The following is a 16,660-nucleotide window of genomic DNA, read 5'->3' on the forward strand; positions in this document are numbered from 1 at the left end:
TAACAATCCAGATTTCCTACAAATTGATGTTGTACTTTTCTTATATGTTCACTCTGATTTTTATCTTGCTTTTTTTTTAAGATTTTAGCAAGACACTTCTTCAATGGACATTAAAGGAAGAGTATTATGAAGATATATTTTTCCATTTCTATTTCTAATTAGTCTTTCAAATCTCTTTGACAGAACATTAGTTAGTATCACTTTTAATTTACATTAGTTAGTATCACTTTCAAGGGGATTGTTATCCATTTGTATTGATATACTTTATTTTTTAGTTTAGATCATTAAATTCATCTGTCAAATACTTGCTATACCAATTTGCTGCGTCAGTTGGTATATGCTTGAGACTATCATTAAAATCGACATGATAAAGCCCCCAATTTCTAGAATAGCCTGCTTGAAATTCAAATGTATCAAAAGCTGCCCAGGCAAAGTAACCACGAACGTTTACACCAGCATCTATGGCTGCTTTGGTTGCGTTAATATGTGAAGCAATGTAAGCAACTCGATGTTCGTCCTTCAATGGATTTGGGGTTTTGAAAGAAGCAATGCCATTTTCCGTTATGTAGATTTTTGGATTTTGGTAATTTTTCTTAATATAAAGTAAGAAGTCATATAATCCTTCAGGGTAGACAAAGTTTAAACCGTATTGATCCATGTAACCAAGAGTTTTTCCTTCGATGTTAAAAACTTCTGACATGGCTAAGGCATCAAAATTATCACCAAAAACTTTGGTTCTATTTGTTTCATGTCTAGCAAAATGAGAAGCATAATAATTGATCCCGATAAAGTCTGTGCTTCCATTTAACATTTTTTTATCCTTTTCTGTAAATGTGGGTAGCCTGTTCCCCACTAGCTTTCTCATTATTTTTGGATAATCTCCATGGAAAATTGGCTCTAAAACCCATCCCCAATAGAAATCCATTAGTCTTTTAGCAGCAGCCACATCCTCCGGATTAGAGCTGTAGGGAACATAACTTCCTGATGAAAGGGCAATTCCAATTTCTCCCCCTTGTATTGCTTGAAATTTTGTTTTGTATAAATTTGATGATGTAGCATGGGCAATGAGGAAATTATGAAGTATAATGTATGCTTCTGTACATATTCTACCTTTAGTTGGGCATGCCTCAACAGACATATTATCAATATTGTGCATGTATTGAAATACAGCTGTGACCTCTCCTTCATTGATTGTAGTCCAATGTTTCACCCGATCTCCATATGTTTTGAATAAGAGTTCACTAAAATCCTTGAAATGTGTCACAATGGAGTGATTTAAGAAGCCACCGAGTTTTTGTTGAAGAGCTAATGGATAGTCAAAATGCATGATAGTCACAAAAGGTTCAATACCATTTTTTAGCAACTCGTTGATCAAATTGTTGTAGAAGTTGATACCTTCTTGATTTATACCTCCTTCAAAGGTTCCATTTGGCATTATTCTATTCCAAGAGATGGACATTCTATAAGAGTTTACTCCGAGCTTCTTTAAAAGTTGCACATCCTCCTTATAGCGCTTATAATGTTCAATCTTTTTGGAAAACTTATCGACATCTAAATACACACCTTTTTTATGCTCAATTATATCATCCCATATACCAAGTCCTCTTCCTCCTTCATGTTGCGCTCCTTCAATCTGAAGGGCAGAAGATCCAGCACCAAACAAAAAGCCATTTGGAAATGATCCTCGACTCGGAAATCTTGGTGAATTTATGAATTTTAATATAGAGTCATATGTATTATTTGTAGCCCATTCTCCAATCTGTGAAGAAAGTGATTGACGAAACTCAGATGTTTTCATCAAGGGAAATAGAACTTGTGCATGGGTGGAAATGTTGGAAATCCAAACAAACGACAAGATTGCAAGAACAATTTTAGAAATTCTCAAAGATGACATAATGTATATTTTCTGCATCCAAAGATAGCTTTTTGGAGTTTGATAGTAAATCACAATTATTCAGTAGGAAGAGGAAAACAAATTTATACTAGATTTTTATGTGCATGACAACTTGTAAGATGGTAATTGTTGTTTTTTAAAACAATTAAAAATGTTCCAGCGAAAATCTATGATTGTATTCTTTTTAGAGTTCTTTGAATCATATGAATACAAATCTTATTATTTATAGACTTTCCAATTAGATAAAGTTGTCGCTTGTTTTATGATCATTGTGATATTTTCAATGTAATAAATTTATTGTAAGTACCCGACCATTACTTTTTTGATGTTATATTTTCATTAATAACGACTTTGCACCACACGCATTAACACATTACCACATTTTAGAACACATAAAAAAATAATTTTGTCACATTAAACATGCATTGTCAAAGTACATCCTTGCATAGGAAAAAAAAGTTAAATTTACAAAAAAATAATAATATTATTTTTATCATTTTCTTGGCCTTTTTTACAAAATTTCTAATATATAGTTAAAATTATCGTATATGATGAATTTATATTCGTATATGTCATTTTTCTATTTTCATTGAATCTGGGTCTAGTTCCACAAACTTATTTTCTTTATTTTGCAATTTTTAACATCAGTAGCTAATTTTTTTATATACAAACAAACAAATTGTTAAAATATAAAATAAAACATTTTTATAAATTAACGTACATATACAAGAAACATATTGAAATTTTAAATTTAATATTTGAAAATAAATTAAAAATTAATTAATTTATATTATTTATTATTTAGAAAATAATTAAATATTATTCAAATGTAACTAAATATTTTTATAGGAAAAACAATGACAAATAACTCATCAAAATTATTAATATATTTTTGTTAGACCTCTTTGGATCCTAAACCGTTTATTTATAACCTAGGAGCTAACAAGTGTCATTAAATTCAGCATCGTGGTATCCCTTTTGTAACTGTTGTGATAAGTGTTTTCCTTAGTAGTGATAGAAAAGTGACTGATACTTGATGGTTTGTGAACTATCCCCCACTGATAGTCATAATACTTTGAATACTCTTCAGATTGAGAGAAGAGATAATATGCATGTTATACGATATATTAAGGATCGTAACCTATATATATATATATATATATATATATATAGAGAGAGAGAGAGAGAGAGAGAGAGAGAGTGATGGACAATTAGGGTTTCCATTATTTTGAAATGAGTTATCTTGACCGTCAATCATATTTCAGCTCATATCCAACTAACTAATTACTAAATAAAAATGTAATTAGTCTTTTTAACTTTATTTAACCATTTAATCAATTAAGTTTCTTAATTTGATAATTATTAATATAAATATATATGCCCACATAATAATTATTGGAATACAATAATTAAATAATATTTATATAAAAAATATTTCAACAATCTCCCACTTGAGCAATATATCTTAATAATTATATCAGAGTTCTTTAGACATGCATCCAAATGATATATATCTTTAGATTTCAACTTTATAATCTAGTCCAACTCATACATCAATAATGGAACAACCGCAACTTTCGTCACTGACATATAATGTGACAGGACTCCGACAACCACCACATCAATTTACTTGATGACATATATCGATATAGATGAATGACATGAAAATTTCACGTAATGTAATATCTGAATTATGCTTATTTCCAACTTTTCAAACTGAAGTTTGGAAATTCAATATTTTCACAAACGACACAAAAATGGTTATAACAATAATAACATCATAAACTATTTTTGAAGATAATCTTAACATAAAGTCTATATTGATATGAAAATAATAATATAAAACATAAATAAGTAGTGTCTCTCACTAATATAAGACATTCTCAGCGACAAGAATCATATGGAAGACGTTATATGTCAAGTCTTTGATGATTGAGTCTCTTATCATAAATTTTATATGTATATGTTCTACTTCAAAAATAATAACTTATTTGTCAATGAAATTTTTTAAATCTTTTACTGAAACACTATATGATTGTCTTACAAAACAACATAACTTGAGTGGTCTTTAAAAACTTTATAATGAATTGTAACTGTGTGACGTAAATACTTACCTTTATTTTTATCGTATTAGAATGTCTATTTGACTATTAAAAGATTTGAGTTGAATATACTAATGATCTCCCCGTTGTTGGATCTTCGATTTATGAGCAGAAACTCTTTTGTTCTCTATAACAATCCTAATGGTTGCATTTTTATTTATTTAAGAAATTAAATATTGGTTTATTCAAATATTCACATTTTCCATGTACATATAAATAAAATCATATATAAAATTCTCACTACCTAAGCATAGGAAAATGCTCAAATTTTTAAATTTTCAAATTTACTTTAAGGTAGATATAACTGAGACCTAATAGTCTCCGTTTATAATTGACATGTCCTAAAGTTTATTTTATTTCATGTCGAATTTATTTTCAACCTTAATGACTTAAACTCTTTTGCGATATTCAAAGGATACCATGAGAATAATATCTAAACTAGATGGTAACCCGCGCGTTGTGCGGAAGTTTTAACAGTTTTTTTTTATCAATTTTGTATTTATTTAAATATTGTAACACTATTTTTATTTTTTTATTGAGGTTTTTTAATTTAACAAAATAGTGTAGTTATTGTATTTTTTTGATATTAGACTCCATAAACAAATAATAATGTAGTTATTAACAAAATTGTATACTTATTATTATTTTTTAGATGTAAGTTGAAAAGTTTGAACTATATAAAGAGTGATAATTGTGTTTAATTGTAATTAACTTTTGTGAGACATTTAATAATAAGATTTTTGTAACATAATTTTTGGAATAGGAGTTAGTGTAATTGCGTAAATTCGTTGCAAGATTGAATCCTAGGTGACACATCAGATTTTAATTGATGTGGCAAATATAACTTACGTGGCGTATTACTTGTCATAACATAATCTATTGCATTAGATTTAATATATTATGATAGATATCAAAATAACCGAGGTGTCCCCAAGATCTTTCACGCTAAATTTTAATTAGAGACTTCTTGGTTTCACGTGAAAAAAAAAACTCCACTTAATAAAATAAAACCGATAGGTTATATAAGAAATTTGAATTTACTCCCACATACTTTATAATACCCATAAGTTTTCCTCTTATTCATCTCAAAACCGAATAAGACAACTAACCTTAAAATACTTATCTTAAAAATAAATAAGATATTTAAAATTATAATATTCATCTCAAAACCAAATGAGACAATTAAGTTGCATGACTATGTGGTATCGCTAAAGAGATAGCTTTATTAACTCAAAAGCATTTTATTAATTTTCAAACCATCTAATTTTTTCTATTGGCATAAATTTTCTTGTGGTTATACCATACTATTTCATTAATATTTTTATTACGAAGTACAATTTTAACGTTCATCTCATGTAAGTCCAAAAGATATAATGAACAAAGAGTTTCCAAGAAAACCAAATAGAATTTTTCTTTATAGTCAACATTTTTTACACATGTTGCCCTAGTCAGGAACTTCAATGCTCTCTGGAACGGATGGTTGTCTATTATGAAAAAGTAAACTCTATCATAGCCACATTAGTGTTTTTTATAAAACTATATTCGACCAATCAAGCATATAGTTTGTTATCATGGATATGTAGATTTTTAGCATAATATAAAATAGGTCGTGAGTTTGATTTGGTTGAGGTCTATGATTTGATACTTATACGAAACTCACGACCTTGCTTCAACATAACTTTTTAATCAATAATTCTATGAGTATGATATTGATTGTGTTGCTAATCTGAAAAAGAATATATTAAAGGATATATAACAGTAATTTTACAAAGTCACCGCATAATCAAAATAATTTCGAGAAGATTAGTCTCCACATATGAGAAATTATACCGTCCGTGAAGAAGAGGTATAAATAAATTATCCACCATTTTATCTTCACAGTGGTTTTGCATCATTTTTAATTCTTTGTAAGATTTTTTTAACAATCCAGAATTCCTACAAATTGATGTTGTACTTTTCTTATATGTTCACTCTGATTTTTATCCTGCTTTTTTTTAAAAAGATTTTAGCAAGACACTTCTTCAATGGACATTAAAGGAAGAGTATTATGAAGATATATTTTTCCATTTCTATTTCTAATTAGTCTTTCACATCTCTTTGACAGAACATTAGTTAGTATTACTTTTAATTTAGAAAATAAAATTAATTAGATTTAAAATTGTCTACAAATGAGACAATCAACAATAACAATAAATAATCAATAGTAATTAGTAGGAATATTCTTTGTTACCCATTAAAACGGCTATATATAAGTACCGAAAATGCAAAATTAATTCAAATCAAAGTCCACTTAAATATATTATAAAAAAAAATGACGTGCGTTCTAGTTTTGGATGTTCAATAGCTATAGAATTTTCATATGATTAAAAACTCAATTTAGATGATTAGTATGTATATAACATTTAGATGAGCAATATGACAAAATGTGAAAGAGAATAATGTTATGAATGGTCATTTGCCACAATGGCTTCATAATATTTCATTCAAAAGTAACTTATATGAACAAAAATGTACGCATGATTGTCTTTATTGTTAGGAGCTATAAAGTTGTCTAATGCATATAACACTTGTGCTAGAAAGCTAAGCTTACGATTTTTAAGTATTTAACAATTCACTCTAATAGCTACACGGAGTGGGTAATAAATTCTTCACATACATGAAAGCACTTAAAATAAATAATTTATTTTTTAACTTTGGTAAATAACGAGTTTACAGTATATTTTAGAGCAAAATTCCTTACACATTCTTTGAATTTTTACACGAGTGAACATTAACACGTGCATCGTACTAGTATATATGCTAATCTAAATTACAAATATGAATATTTAAATAATTTCCAAACAAACAAATTAAATAATCATCGTGTTATAAATAATAATTTTTTCAAGGGGATTGTTATCCATTTGTATTGATATACTTTATTTTTTAGTTTAGATCATTAAATTCATCTGTCAAATACTTGCTATACCAATTTGCTGCGTCAGTTGGTATACGCTTGAGACTATCATTAAAATCGACATGATAAAGCCCCCAATTTCTAGAATAGCCTGCTTGAAATTCAAATGTATCAAAAGCTGCCCAGGCAAAGTACACTACAACAAACAAGACCTTAGACAGCGCTTTTTTTAGCCTTAGACAGCGCTTTAAAGCGCTGTCTAAACCTCCGCTGCTAAAGGTTTAGACAGCGCTTTTTTAAATCTTAAAAGCGCTGTCTAAGCCCCCCCCCCCTTAGACAGCGCTTTGGCCAAAAGCGCTTTATAAGACCCTCTTATTTTAAATTTTTTAGGTATACCTTAGACAGCGCTTTTGAAAAGCGCTGTCTAAGCTCCACCCCCTTAGACAGCGCTTTGGCCAAAAGCGCTTTCTAAGACCCTCCTATTTTAACTTTTTTAGGTATACCTTAGACAGCGCTTTTCAAAAAGCGCTGTCTAAGCCCCCCCCCCCCCCCCCCCCCCCCCTTAGACAGCGCTTTTGCCTAAAGCGCTTTCTAATCCCCCCCTTAGACAGCGCTTTTTACAAAAGCGCTGTCTAAGGTATACGAAAATTTTTGAAGCTTTTGTTTTAAACCACATTTTTTCCAGGTTTATAAACCAGAATTTCTACCTGTTTTCAACCAGATTTTGACAGACAATTATCACATTTTATATATGCAATAGTAAAACTAGTCATGTCATAATTAAACAACAATATTTCTTACGCAATTTCCTTACCGTGTTTAAATCAGATTTTTCTCATACAGTTCCACAACAACAAAACTTTTCTCATTAGGTATGGTTCATAGATGGCTTTTCATATGTTTACCTCCACTTGTCCCAATTCAATCTAATATACTTTGACATATAGAGAGGAAAAATTTATTGGAAGGCAAGTGTGAAACTCTGAACAAATCAACTATTGACATTTTGTGATAAATATAGTGGAAAAACTATATATCGTGTAACTTCTAAAATCTAACTAAATTAAACATGCAAGGTACTAGGAGCTCGCATGTTTTACTAAGCAATGATAGGCAGATCAATCATCTTGCAAATGTCTTTTACATTTTTATATTGTCAAAGCTAATGACTGTAAATCTCTCATGATGCACTAACATTATAGCACTTTTTAAGAAAGAAAGGCATAACTTTTCCTGTACAAGGATCCACTATGATGGGTTATAGAGCTCCTAGATTATATTAGAAAAAAATGTTACTTTCTCTTTCTAATATTCATGGAACTCGAGAGAACTCAAATCCGAAGATATCACTCCACACACAATAAATTTAGAAATGAAAAGCTTGCATGATCTTTAGTCGTACCTCTACAACGGGATAAAATCGAAATAGTGACCATGTTTCTTCCTCTTCGTCAGTACGATCTTTGCGTGCTGCTTGCGTTGTCTATGAAAGAAAAAAAGTTTTAATTTTATAGATAATTTGATGCGAAATAAAGCATTCAGACAGGGGCATGAAATGGAACATTTTGCAATACAATACCACCCTCAGCTTGAAATATCTAATATCCTTAATGAAAAGGAATCCATAAATAATATATTTTTATTGTTGTTTCTTAAGTATATAAATCCTCACTTGACATATTTGTTTATTTATTTTACTTCTATCAGCACGAAATGAATATATATGTTTACCTTCTGGTTACTGAACTTCAGTGAGAAAGCACCAGCAGCAGCAGATGCCTTCTTTGTTGATGATCCCGCCAGCAGTTGCATATTACTGATAACTTTCATGTCATCGGGTGATAGTTTTGCCAACTAGTTAGATAAACAAAACCATCAATAACGTTTGCTTACTACAGTTTTTTTTCTTTGAGTTATAGTATTGCATTCATTCATAGATGCTGACTGCCTAAAAAAAATCAGACTGGACCTTAGAAATCAAACATATCAAGCAATGTAACAGGCAACCTACTTTTTCCTGAGTCGTAGACGCCTCATCCAAATTTATTTATGATGCAGCTATAAACAAAGAGATCCATACCCCATATACAGAGATAGTTTTCAAAATAAGACATGAATATCTTGCAATTCAGAGCTTAGCACAGTCGCAGAAGTTTAATTCAGTCAATTTTTGCTACCAATCTTCTAAAGAACATGAATCTGATCAGAATTTGAACATCTTTACTGGTTCCGGAGTCAGGAAAAGCAGGAATATCAAGCATATTTTAAAATCATAACCTAGTAAAGAAACATAATTTGTAGAATTCATGAACCATGTAGAATTCATAGGTGTTGGTATCAACCTGCATTAGCTGTAAACCTTTATCACCCTCAAACTTTTCAGGGTAGACAGATGCATAGATCATCAACAACCGCAACTTATATTCAGGAGTTGTATTCTGCACGCGGGAAATTCTTTTATAAGGAAATTGTACATAATGTGTTAAGATGCATATTATATTGCCTAATCGGAGATATGGATTCAGTACAAGACCTGCTTTGTTCTTAAAAAGTTAATAACGTCCTTGGCTGCAGCATCCCCAAAAACAAGATCTTGCTCCAACTGTCCAAGCTCTCGAAGAGCCGCGTCTCTGATGATTGTGTTGATCTTTCCAGCTATCTACTTTGAATTAATAAAAAGCAGAGTGGTCAGAATAGAAATGTGTTTCTTTTGTTTTGTTGCGAGCCATATCAACTTAAAAGAGTTATATGTTACAGCTGTTTGTGTGTCTTGGCGGGCACAGCATATCGAAAATTATGCAATTTCAGTCCTCTTACATTCCATCAACCTGCACGTTTCAATAACAGTTTAAAAACCACTTTCGGAATTGCAACTAACAGAAAAGGCCAGGACAAAAGTTCATACCACCCTGCAAACTATAACAGAAGTTCTTAATTCATACCAGAAACGGAATAGACCAATTGTCATAACAACATACCATTATACAAGTCCACGATAACATTATATTCATAATTCACAAAACTAACCAATATAACAAAACAAAGCCAAATTAAGTTACACATCCACTCAAGTCCAAATTGAAACTAACATTTTGATTTGTAACTAACCATTGCATTTCATATAAGTTTAGCATTAATTTCATGAGCATTGTAACAGATTTTGAAGGATATATAAACGAAATTCCAGTTTCACAAAAGCAATTTTCTTCATCCATTCCAATTTTTAAAGATTCACTCATTCACAAAATTCCAGTTTCACAGAAGAAATTCTTCATTCATTCATGAAGCAGAATTGTCATATATTCATCCATGAATTTTCCACAAGTCAGAAACGGCACAAATCAAAAGTTTTAGAACATACATAACAACGCCACAGTTAGCATTCCACAGGAAAATAAGTATACCCTTAATTAAATCCTAATAATTACACATAGACATCATTGAAACTCGCTAATAAAAAATTACCAAAAGTGCAAGAATTAACCGTGGCAGCCCACCCCAATTCGGTACAGATGCAAATTCTGAAATCAGTTCGAAACCAAGGTAGTACATCCTGCATAATTATCACAACAGAACGAATGTTGTAAGTTAACATTAACCAATATAACTGAATCTAACATAATCATGTAATACCGTCACTAACCCTACTTCAAGTTATTAACATGGTTTTCTAAACAACTCACAATTCAAACCATTCAAACAGCTTTTTAACAACATAGCAGTATGTTATAACCATCGTAAACGACATTTTAATCAAGTTTTACTAAGTATCGGTGGCAAAATTCTCAATTAACTTCAAATCCATTACAATTATTAAGTTGTTGGCAAGTGAGCAACTCAAAACACACTAGCTAGTGCTGTCTAAAACGAGTCGTTAGCAGATTCCCAAAATTAGTCATAACAACTTAACTGATACAACTTAACTAAAAACATAATTCAGCTAAAGAAAATAGAGTAATAACAATTGCCAAAAGAAAAAAGAAAGGCAAGTCATATCACCATTTAGAAAATCCTCGAAACCAAAGTGATCAAGACTTCCTGTAACAGTCTCTAAACCCAGCATTGAAGAAGGAATTACCCCAGGAGGCCTCTGGAACCTACAGGGAACAATCATATTACATCAAATTCAAATCACTCCCCTTTTTCAATAAAGATATTTAAGCAAAAAAATTCTACAGCAAAAGAACATCAGATATAGACCAAAGATAAAAACACCAGACCAAGAGCCATTGTTAGTAACTCACATTCACATATCATTATCAATACTTGTTTTCACATTCACATGCCAACACATTTTTAGTATACCATTGTTTTTCCTATCTTGTCCAATACATAAACTGTGACTGAAACTCCTACCATACACATTAAAACACTCACTACTTATACAAAAATGTTCCATCTGATGTTACACCAAAATTAATTATTTCGAATCAATATAAAGCTACCTAAACTTGAAAATCAGATGAATAAAATTTGAAATAGTCATACCGAGAAAGTATTTGCCTATCAAGCTCCTCCTTCAGTGGAAAAGCAGCTCCATACAGATTCACTTTGCATTGCCTCTTCATAGCTTCTTCCACTCCCCTTACCTAACAATAACACCCACATGAAAAAGGAACAAATATAACACTTCAAAAACCAAACTTGCACAGACAGAAACACAAGAAGATTACGTTCAATTAGATAGAACACTTTTAGGGTTTCTTTGATAAAAAAATTTCGAAACCCTAATTAAATACGGGAATTAGGAGCAGCAGAAATTAGATAGAGCTGTTGAAATAGAAAAGACTAGATCCAACAAAAAAGGTACATGGAGAAGAATCAAAACATGAAATTGAAAAGAAGAAAGAGAGAATGGGATTACAAATTGGAGAGATGATTCGAGAGGGTGAGAGCCAACAATGTCGCTTTTGACTCCGGGGAGTCCGAATCGAAGCACGTCGTTTTGGATACCTCCGATTTGGTGTGCAATGGTTTTAGATGCTTCCTCCATTTTTGTGTTTTTCGATCTTCACTTCTCTTTCAGTTTCAAGCTTCAACAGTCCACAATAGATCGCGGGAACAATAAGATCGCTTTATATATCAGTCTTAAACGAATTTTTTTTAATTTAAAGACTTTAGACAGCGCTTTATCAAAAGCGCTGACTAAGGTCTATATTTAAAAGCGCTTTCTAAAAGCGCTGTCTAAGGGGGGGTCTTAGACAGCGCTTTTAGAAAGCGCTATCTAAGACCCCCCCTTAGACAGCGCTTTCATTATTTTTTTGGAACATTTTCCGTGTTTTATTTTAATTTTAACCTTAGACAGCGCTTTCTTTTAAAAGCGCTGTCTAAGATGCGCTGTTAAAAGTCATTTTTGGCGTAGTGGTAACCACGAACGTTTACACCAGCATCTATGGCTGCTTTGGTTGCGTTAATATGTGAAGCAATGTAAGCAACTCGATGTTCGTCCTTCAATGGATTTGGGGTTTTGAAAGAAGCAATGCCATTTTCCGTTATGTAGATTTTTGGATTTTGGTAATTTTTCTTAATATAAAGTAAGAAGTCATATAATCCTTCAGGGTAGACAAAGTTTAAACCGTATTGATCCATGTAACCAAGAGTTTTTCCTTCGATGTTAAAAACTTCTGACATGGCTAAGGCATCAAAATTATCACCAAAAACTTTGGTTCTATTTGTTTCATGTCTAGCAAAATGAGAAGCATAATAATTGATCCCGATAAAGTCTGTGCTTCCATTTAACATTTTTTTATCCTTTTCTGTAAATGTGGGTAGCCTGTTCCCCACTAGCTTTCTCATTATTTTTGGATAATCTCCATGGAAAATTGGCTCTAAAACCCATCCCCAATAGAAATCCATTAGTCTTTTAGCAGCAGCCACATCCTCCGGATTAGAGCTGTAGGGAACATAACTTCCTGATGAAAGGGCAATTCCAATTTCTCCCCCTTGTATTGCTTGAAATTTTGTTTTGTATAAATTTGATGATGTAGCATGGGCAATGAGGAAATTATGAAGTATAATGTATGCTTCTGTACATATTCTACCTTTAGTTGGGCATGCCTCAACAGACATATTATCAATATTGTGCATGTATTGAAATACAGCTGTGACCTCTCCTTCATTGATTGTAGTCCAATGTTTCACCCGATCTCCATATGTTTTGAATAAGAGTTCACTAAAATCCTTGAAATGTGTCACAATGGAGTGATTTAAGAAGCCATCGAGTTTTTGTTGAAGAGCTAATGGATAGTCAAAATGCATGATAGTCACAAAAGGTTCAATACCATTTTTTAGCAACTCGTTGATCAAATTGTTGTAGAAGTTGATACCTTCTTGATTTATACCTCCTTCAAAGGTTCCATTTGGCATTATTCTATTCCAAGAGATGGACATTCTATAAGAGTTTACTCCGAGCTTCTTTAAAAGTTGCACATCCTCCTTATAGCGCTTATAATGTTCAATCTTTTTGGAAAACTTATCGACATCTAAATACACACCTTTTTTATGCTCAATTATATCATCCCATATACCAAGTCCTCTTCCTCCTTCATGTTGCGCTCCTTCAATTTGAAGGGCAGAAGATCCAGCACCAAACAAAAAGCCATTTGGAAATGATCCTCGACTCGGAAATCTTGGTGAATTTATGAATTTTAATATAGAGTCATATGTATTATTTGTAGCCCATTCTCCAATCTGTGAAGAAAGTGATTGACGAAACTCAGATGTTTTCATCAAGGGAAATAGAACTTGTGCATGGGTGGAAATGTTGGAAATCCAAACAAACGACAAGATTGCAAGAACAATTTTAGAAATTCTCAAAGATGACATAATGTATATTTTCTGCATCCAAAGATAGCTTTTTGGAGTTTGATAGTAAATCACAATTATTCAGTAGGAAGAGGAAAACAAATTTATACTAGATTTTTATGTGCATGACAACTTGTAAGATGGTAATTGTTGTTTTTTAAAACAATTAAAAATGTTCCAGCGAAAATCTATGATTGTATTCTTTTTAGAGTTCTTTGAATCATATGAATACAAATCTTATTATTTATAGACTTTCCAATTAGATAAAGTTGTCGCTTGTTTTATGATCATTGTGATATTTTCAATGTAATAAATTTATTGTAAGTACCCGACCATTACTTTTTTGATGTTATATTTTCATTAATAACGACTTTGCACCACACGCATTAACACATTACCACATTTTAGAACACATAAAAAAATAATTTTGTCACATTAAACATGCATTGTCAAAGTACATCCTTGCATAGGAAAAAAAAGTTAAATTTACAAAAAAATAATAATATTATTTTTATCATTTTCTTGGCCTTTTTTACAAAATTTCTAATATATAGTTAAAATTATCGTATATGATGAATTTATATTCGTATATGTCATTTTTCTATTTTCATTGAATCTGGGTCTAGTTCCACAAACTTATTTTCTTTATTTTGCAATTTTTAACATCAGTAGCTAATTTTTTTATATACAAACAAACAAATTGTTAAAATATAAAATAAAACATTTTTATAAATTAACGTACATATACAAGAAACATATTGAAATTTTAAATTTAATATTTGAAAATAAATTAAAAATTAATTAATTTATATTATTTATTATTTAGAAAATAATTAAATATTATTCAAATGTAACTAAATATTTTTATAGGAAAAACAATGACAAATAACTCATCAAAATTATTAATATATTTTTGTTAGACCTCTTTGGATCCTAAACCGTTTATTTATAACCTAGGAGCTAACAAGTGTCATTAAATTCAGCATCGTGGTATCCCTTTTGTAACTGTTGTGATAAGTGTTTTCCTTAGTAGTGATAGAAAAGTGACTGATACTTGATGGTTTGTGAACTATCCCCCACTGATAGTCATAATACTTTGAATACTCTTCAGATTGAGAGAAGAGATAATATGCATGTTATACGATATATTAAGGATCGTAACCTATATATATATATATATAGAGAGAGAGAGAGAGAGAGAGAGAGAGAGAGAGAGAGTGATGGACCATTAGGGTTTCCATTATTTTGAAATGAGTTATCTTGACCGTCAATCATATTTCAGCTCATATCCAACTAACTAATTACTAAATAAAAATGTAATTAGTCTTTTTAACTTTATTTAACCATTTAATCAATTAAGTTTCTTAATTTGATAATTATTAATATAAATATATATGCCCACATAATAATTATTGGAATACAATAATTAAATAATATTTATATAAAAAATATTTCAACAATCTCCCACTTGAGCAATATATCTTAATAATTATATCAGAGTTCTTTAGACATGCATCCAAATGATATATATCTTTAGATTTCAACTTTATAATCTAGTCCAACTCATACATCAATAATGGAACAACCGCAACTTTCGTCACTGACATATAATGTGACAGGACTCCGACAACCACCACATCAATTTACTTGATGACATATATCGATATAGATGAATGACATGAAAATTTCACGTAATGTAATATCTGAATTATGCTTATTTCCAACTATTCAAACTGAAGTTTGGAAATTCAATATTTTCACAAACGACACAAAAATGGTTATAACAATAATAACATCATAAACTATTTTTGAAGATAATCTTAACATAAAGTCTATATTGATATGAAAACAATAATATAAAACATAAATAAGTAGTGTCTCTCACTAATATAAGACATTCTCAGCGACAAGAATCATATGGAAGACGTTATATGTCAAGTCTTTGATGATTGAGTCTCTTATCATAAATTTTATATGTATATGTTCTACTTCAAAAATAATAACTTATTTGTCAATGAAATTTTTTAAATCTTTTACTGAAACACTATATGATTGTCTTACAAAACAACATAACTTGAGTGGTCTTTAAAAACTTTATAATGAATTGTAACTGTGTGACGTAAATACTTACCTTTATTTTTATCGTATTAGAATGTCTATTTGACTATTAAAAGATTTGAGTTGAATATACTAATGATCTCCCCGTTGTTGGATCTTCGATTTATGAGCAGAAACTCTTTTGTTCTCTATAACAATCCTAATGGTTGCATTTTTATTTATTTAAGAAATTAAATATTGGTTTATTCAAATATTCACATTTTCCATATACATATAAATAAAATCATATATAAAATTCTCACAACCTAAGCATAGGAAAATGCTCAAATTTTTAAATTTTCAAATTTACTTTAAGGTAGATATAACTGAGACCTAATAGTCTCCGTTTATAATTGACATGTCCTAAAGTTTATTTTATTTCATGTCGAATTTATTTTCAACCTTAATGACTTAAACTCTTTTGCGATATTCAAAGGATACCATGAGAATAATATCTAAACTAGATGGTAACCCGCGCGTTGTGCGGAAGTTTTAACAGTTTTTTTTTTATCAATTTTGTATTTATTTAAATATTGTAACACTATTTTTATTTTTTTATTGAGGTTTTTTAATTTAACAAAATAGTGTAGTTATTGTATTTTTTTGATATTAGACTCCATAAACAAATAATAATGTAGTTATTAACAAAATTGTATACTTATTATTATTTTTTAGATGTAAGTTGAAAAGTTTGAACTATATAAAGAGTGATAATTGTGTTTAATTGTAATTAACTTTTGTGAGACATTTAATAATAAGATTTTTGTAACATAATTTTTGGAATAGGAGTTAGTGTAATTGCGTAAATTCGTTGCAAGATTGAATCCTAGGTGACACATCAGATTTTAATTGATGTGGCAAATATAA

General features: G+C 30.3%; 2 protein-coding genes across 2 annotated transcripts; both read right to left on the reverse strand.

Moving 5' to 3' along the window:
* Positions 1–271: 271 nt before the first annotated feature.
* Positions 272–1,948, reverse strand: LOC127104846 (furostanol glycoside 26-O-beta-glucosidase-like). Its single transcript, XM_051041993.1, has 2 exons — positions 1,597–1,948; positions 272–1,563 (listed from the first exon to the last, which is right to left on the reverse strand). Exons 1-2 carry the CDS (start codon positions 1,910–1,912, stop codon positions 272–274), a joined length of 1,608 nt encoding a protein of 535 aa, XP_050897950.1. The 5' UTR covers positions 1,913–1,948.
* Positions 1,949–6,921: 4,973 nt separating this feature from the next.
* LOC127104847 (furostanol glycoside 26-O-beta-glucosidase-like) lies at positions 6,922–13,773 on the reverse strand. The gene is made up of 3 exons (XM_051041994.1): positions 13,420–13,773; positions 12,262–13,386; positions 6,922–7,088 (listed from the first exon to the last, which is right to left on the reverse strand). The coding sequence occupies exons 1-3, from the start codon at positions 13,733–13,735 to the stop codon at positions 6,922–6,924; spliced, it is 1,608 nt and encodes a 535-aa protein (XP_050897951.1). The 5' UTR covers positions 13,736–13,773.
* Between the last annotated feature and the right edge of the window lie 2,887 nt (positions 13,774–16,660).

The sequence above is a fragment of the Lathyrus oleraceus genome, chromosome 7, assembly GCF_024323335.1.
Source record: "Lathyrus oleraceus cultivar Zhongwan6 chromosome 7, CAAS_Psat_ZW6_1.0, whole genome shotgun sequence".
In the NCBI taxonomy this organism is placed as follows: domain Eukaryota; kingdom Viridiplantae; phylum Streptophyta; class Magnoliopsida; order Fabales; family Fabaceae; genus Lathyrus; species Lathyrus oleraceus.

Coding starts and splice junctions, on each gene's coding strand:
- LOC127104846 (XM_051041993.1), bottom strand. CDS start 1,912: ATGCAGAAAATATACATTATGTCATCTTTGAGAATTTCTAAAATTGTT. Junction 1,564..1,596: donor TGAAGGAGGAAGAGGACTTG/GTATATGGGATG, acceptor AGCATAAAAAAG/GTGTGTATTTAGATGTCGAT.
- LOC127104847 (XM_051041994.1), bottom strand. CDS start 13,735: ATGCAGAAAATATACATTATGTCATCTTTGAGAATTTCTAAAATTGTT. Junction 13,387..13,419: donor TGAAGGAGGAAGAGGACTTG/GTATATGGGATG, acceptor AGCATAAAAAAG/GTGTGTATTTAGATGTCGAT. Junction 7,089..12,261: donor TGCTGGTGTAAACGTTCGTG/GTTACCACTACG, acceptor TGTTTGTTGTAG/TGTACTTTGCCTGGGCAGCT.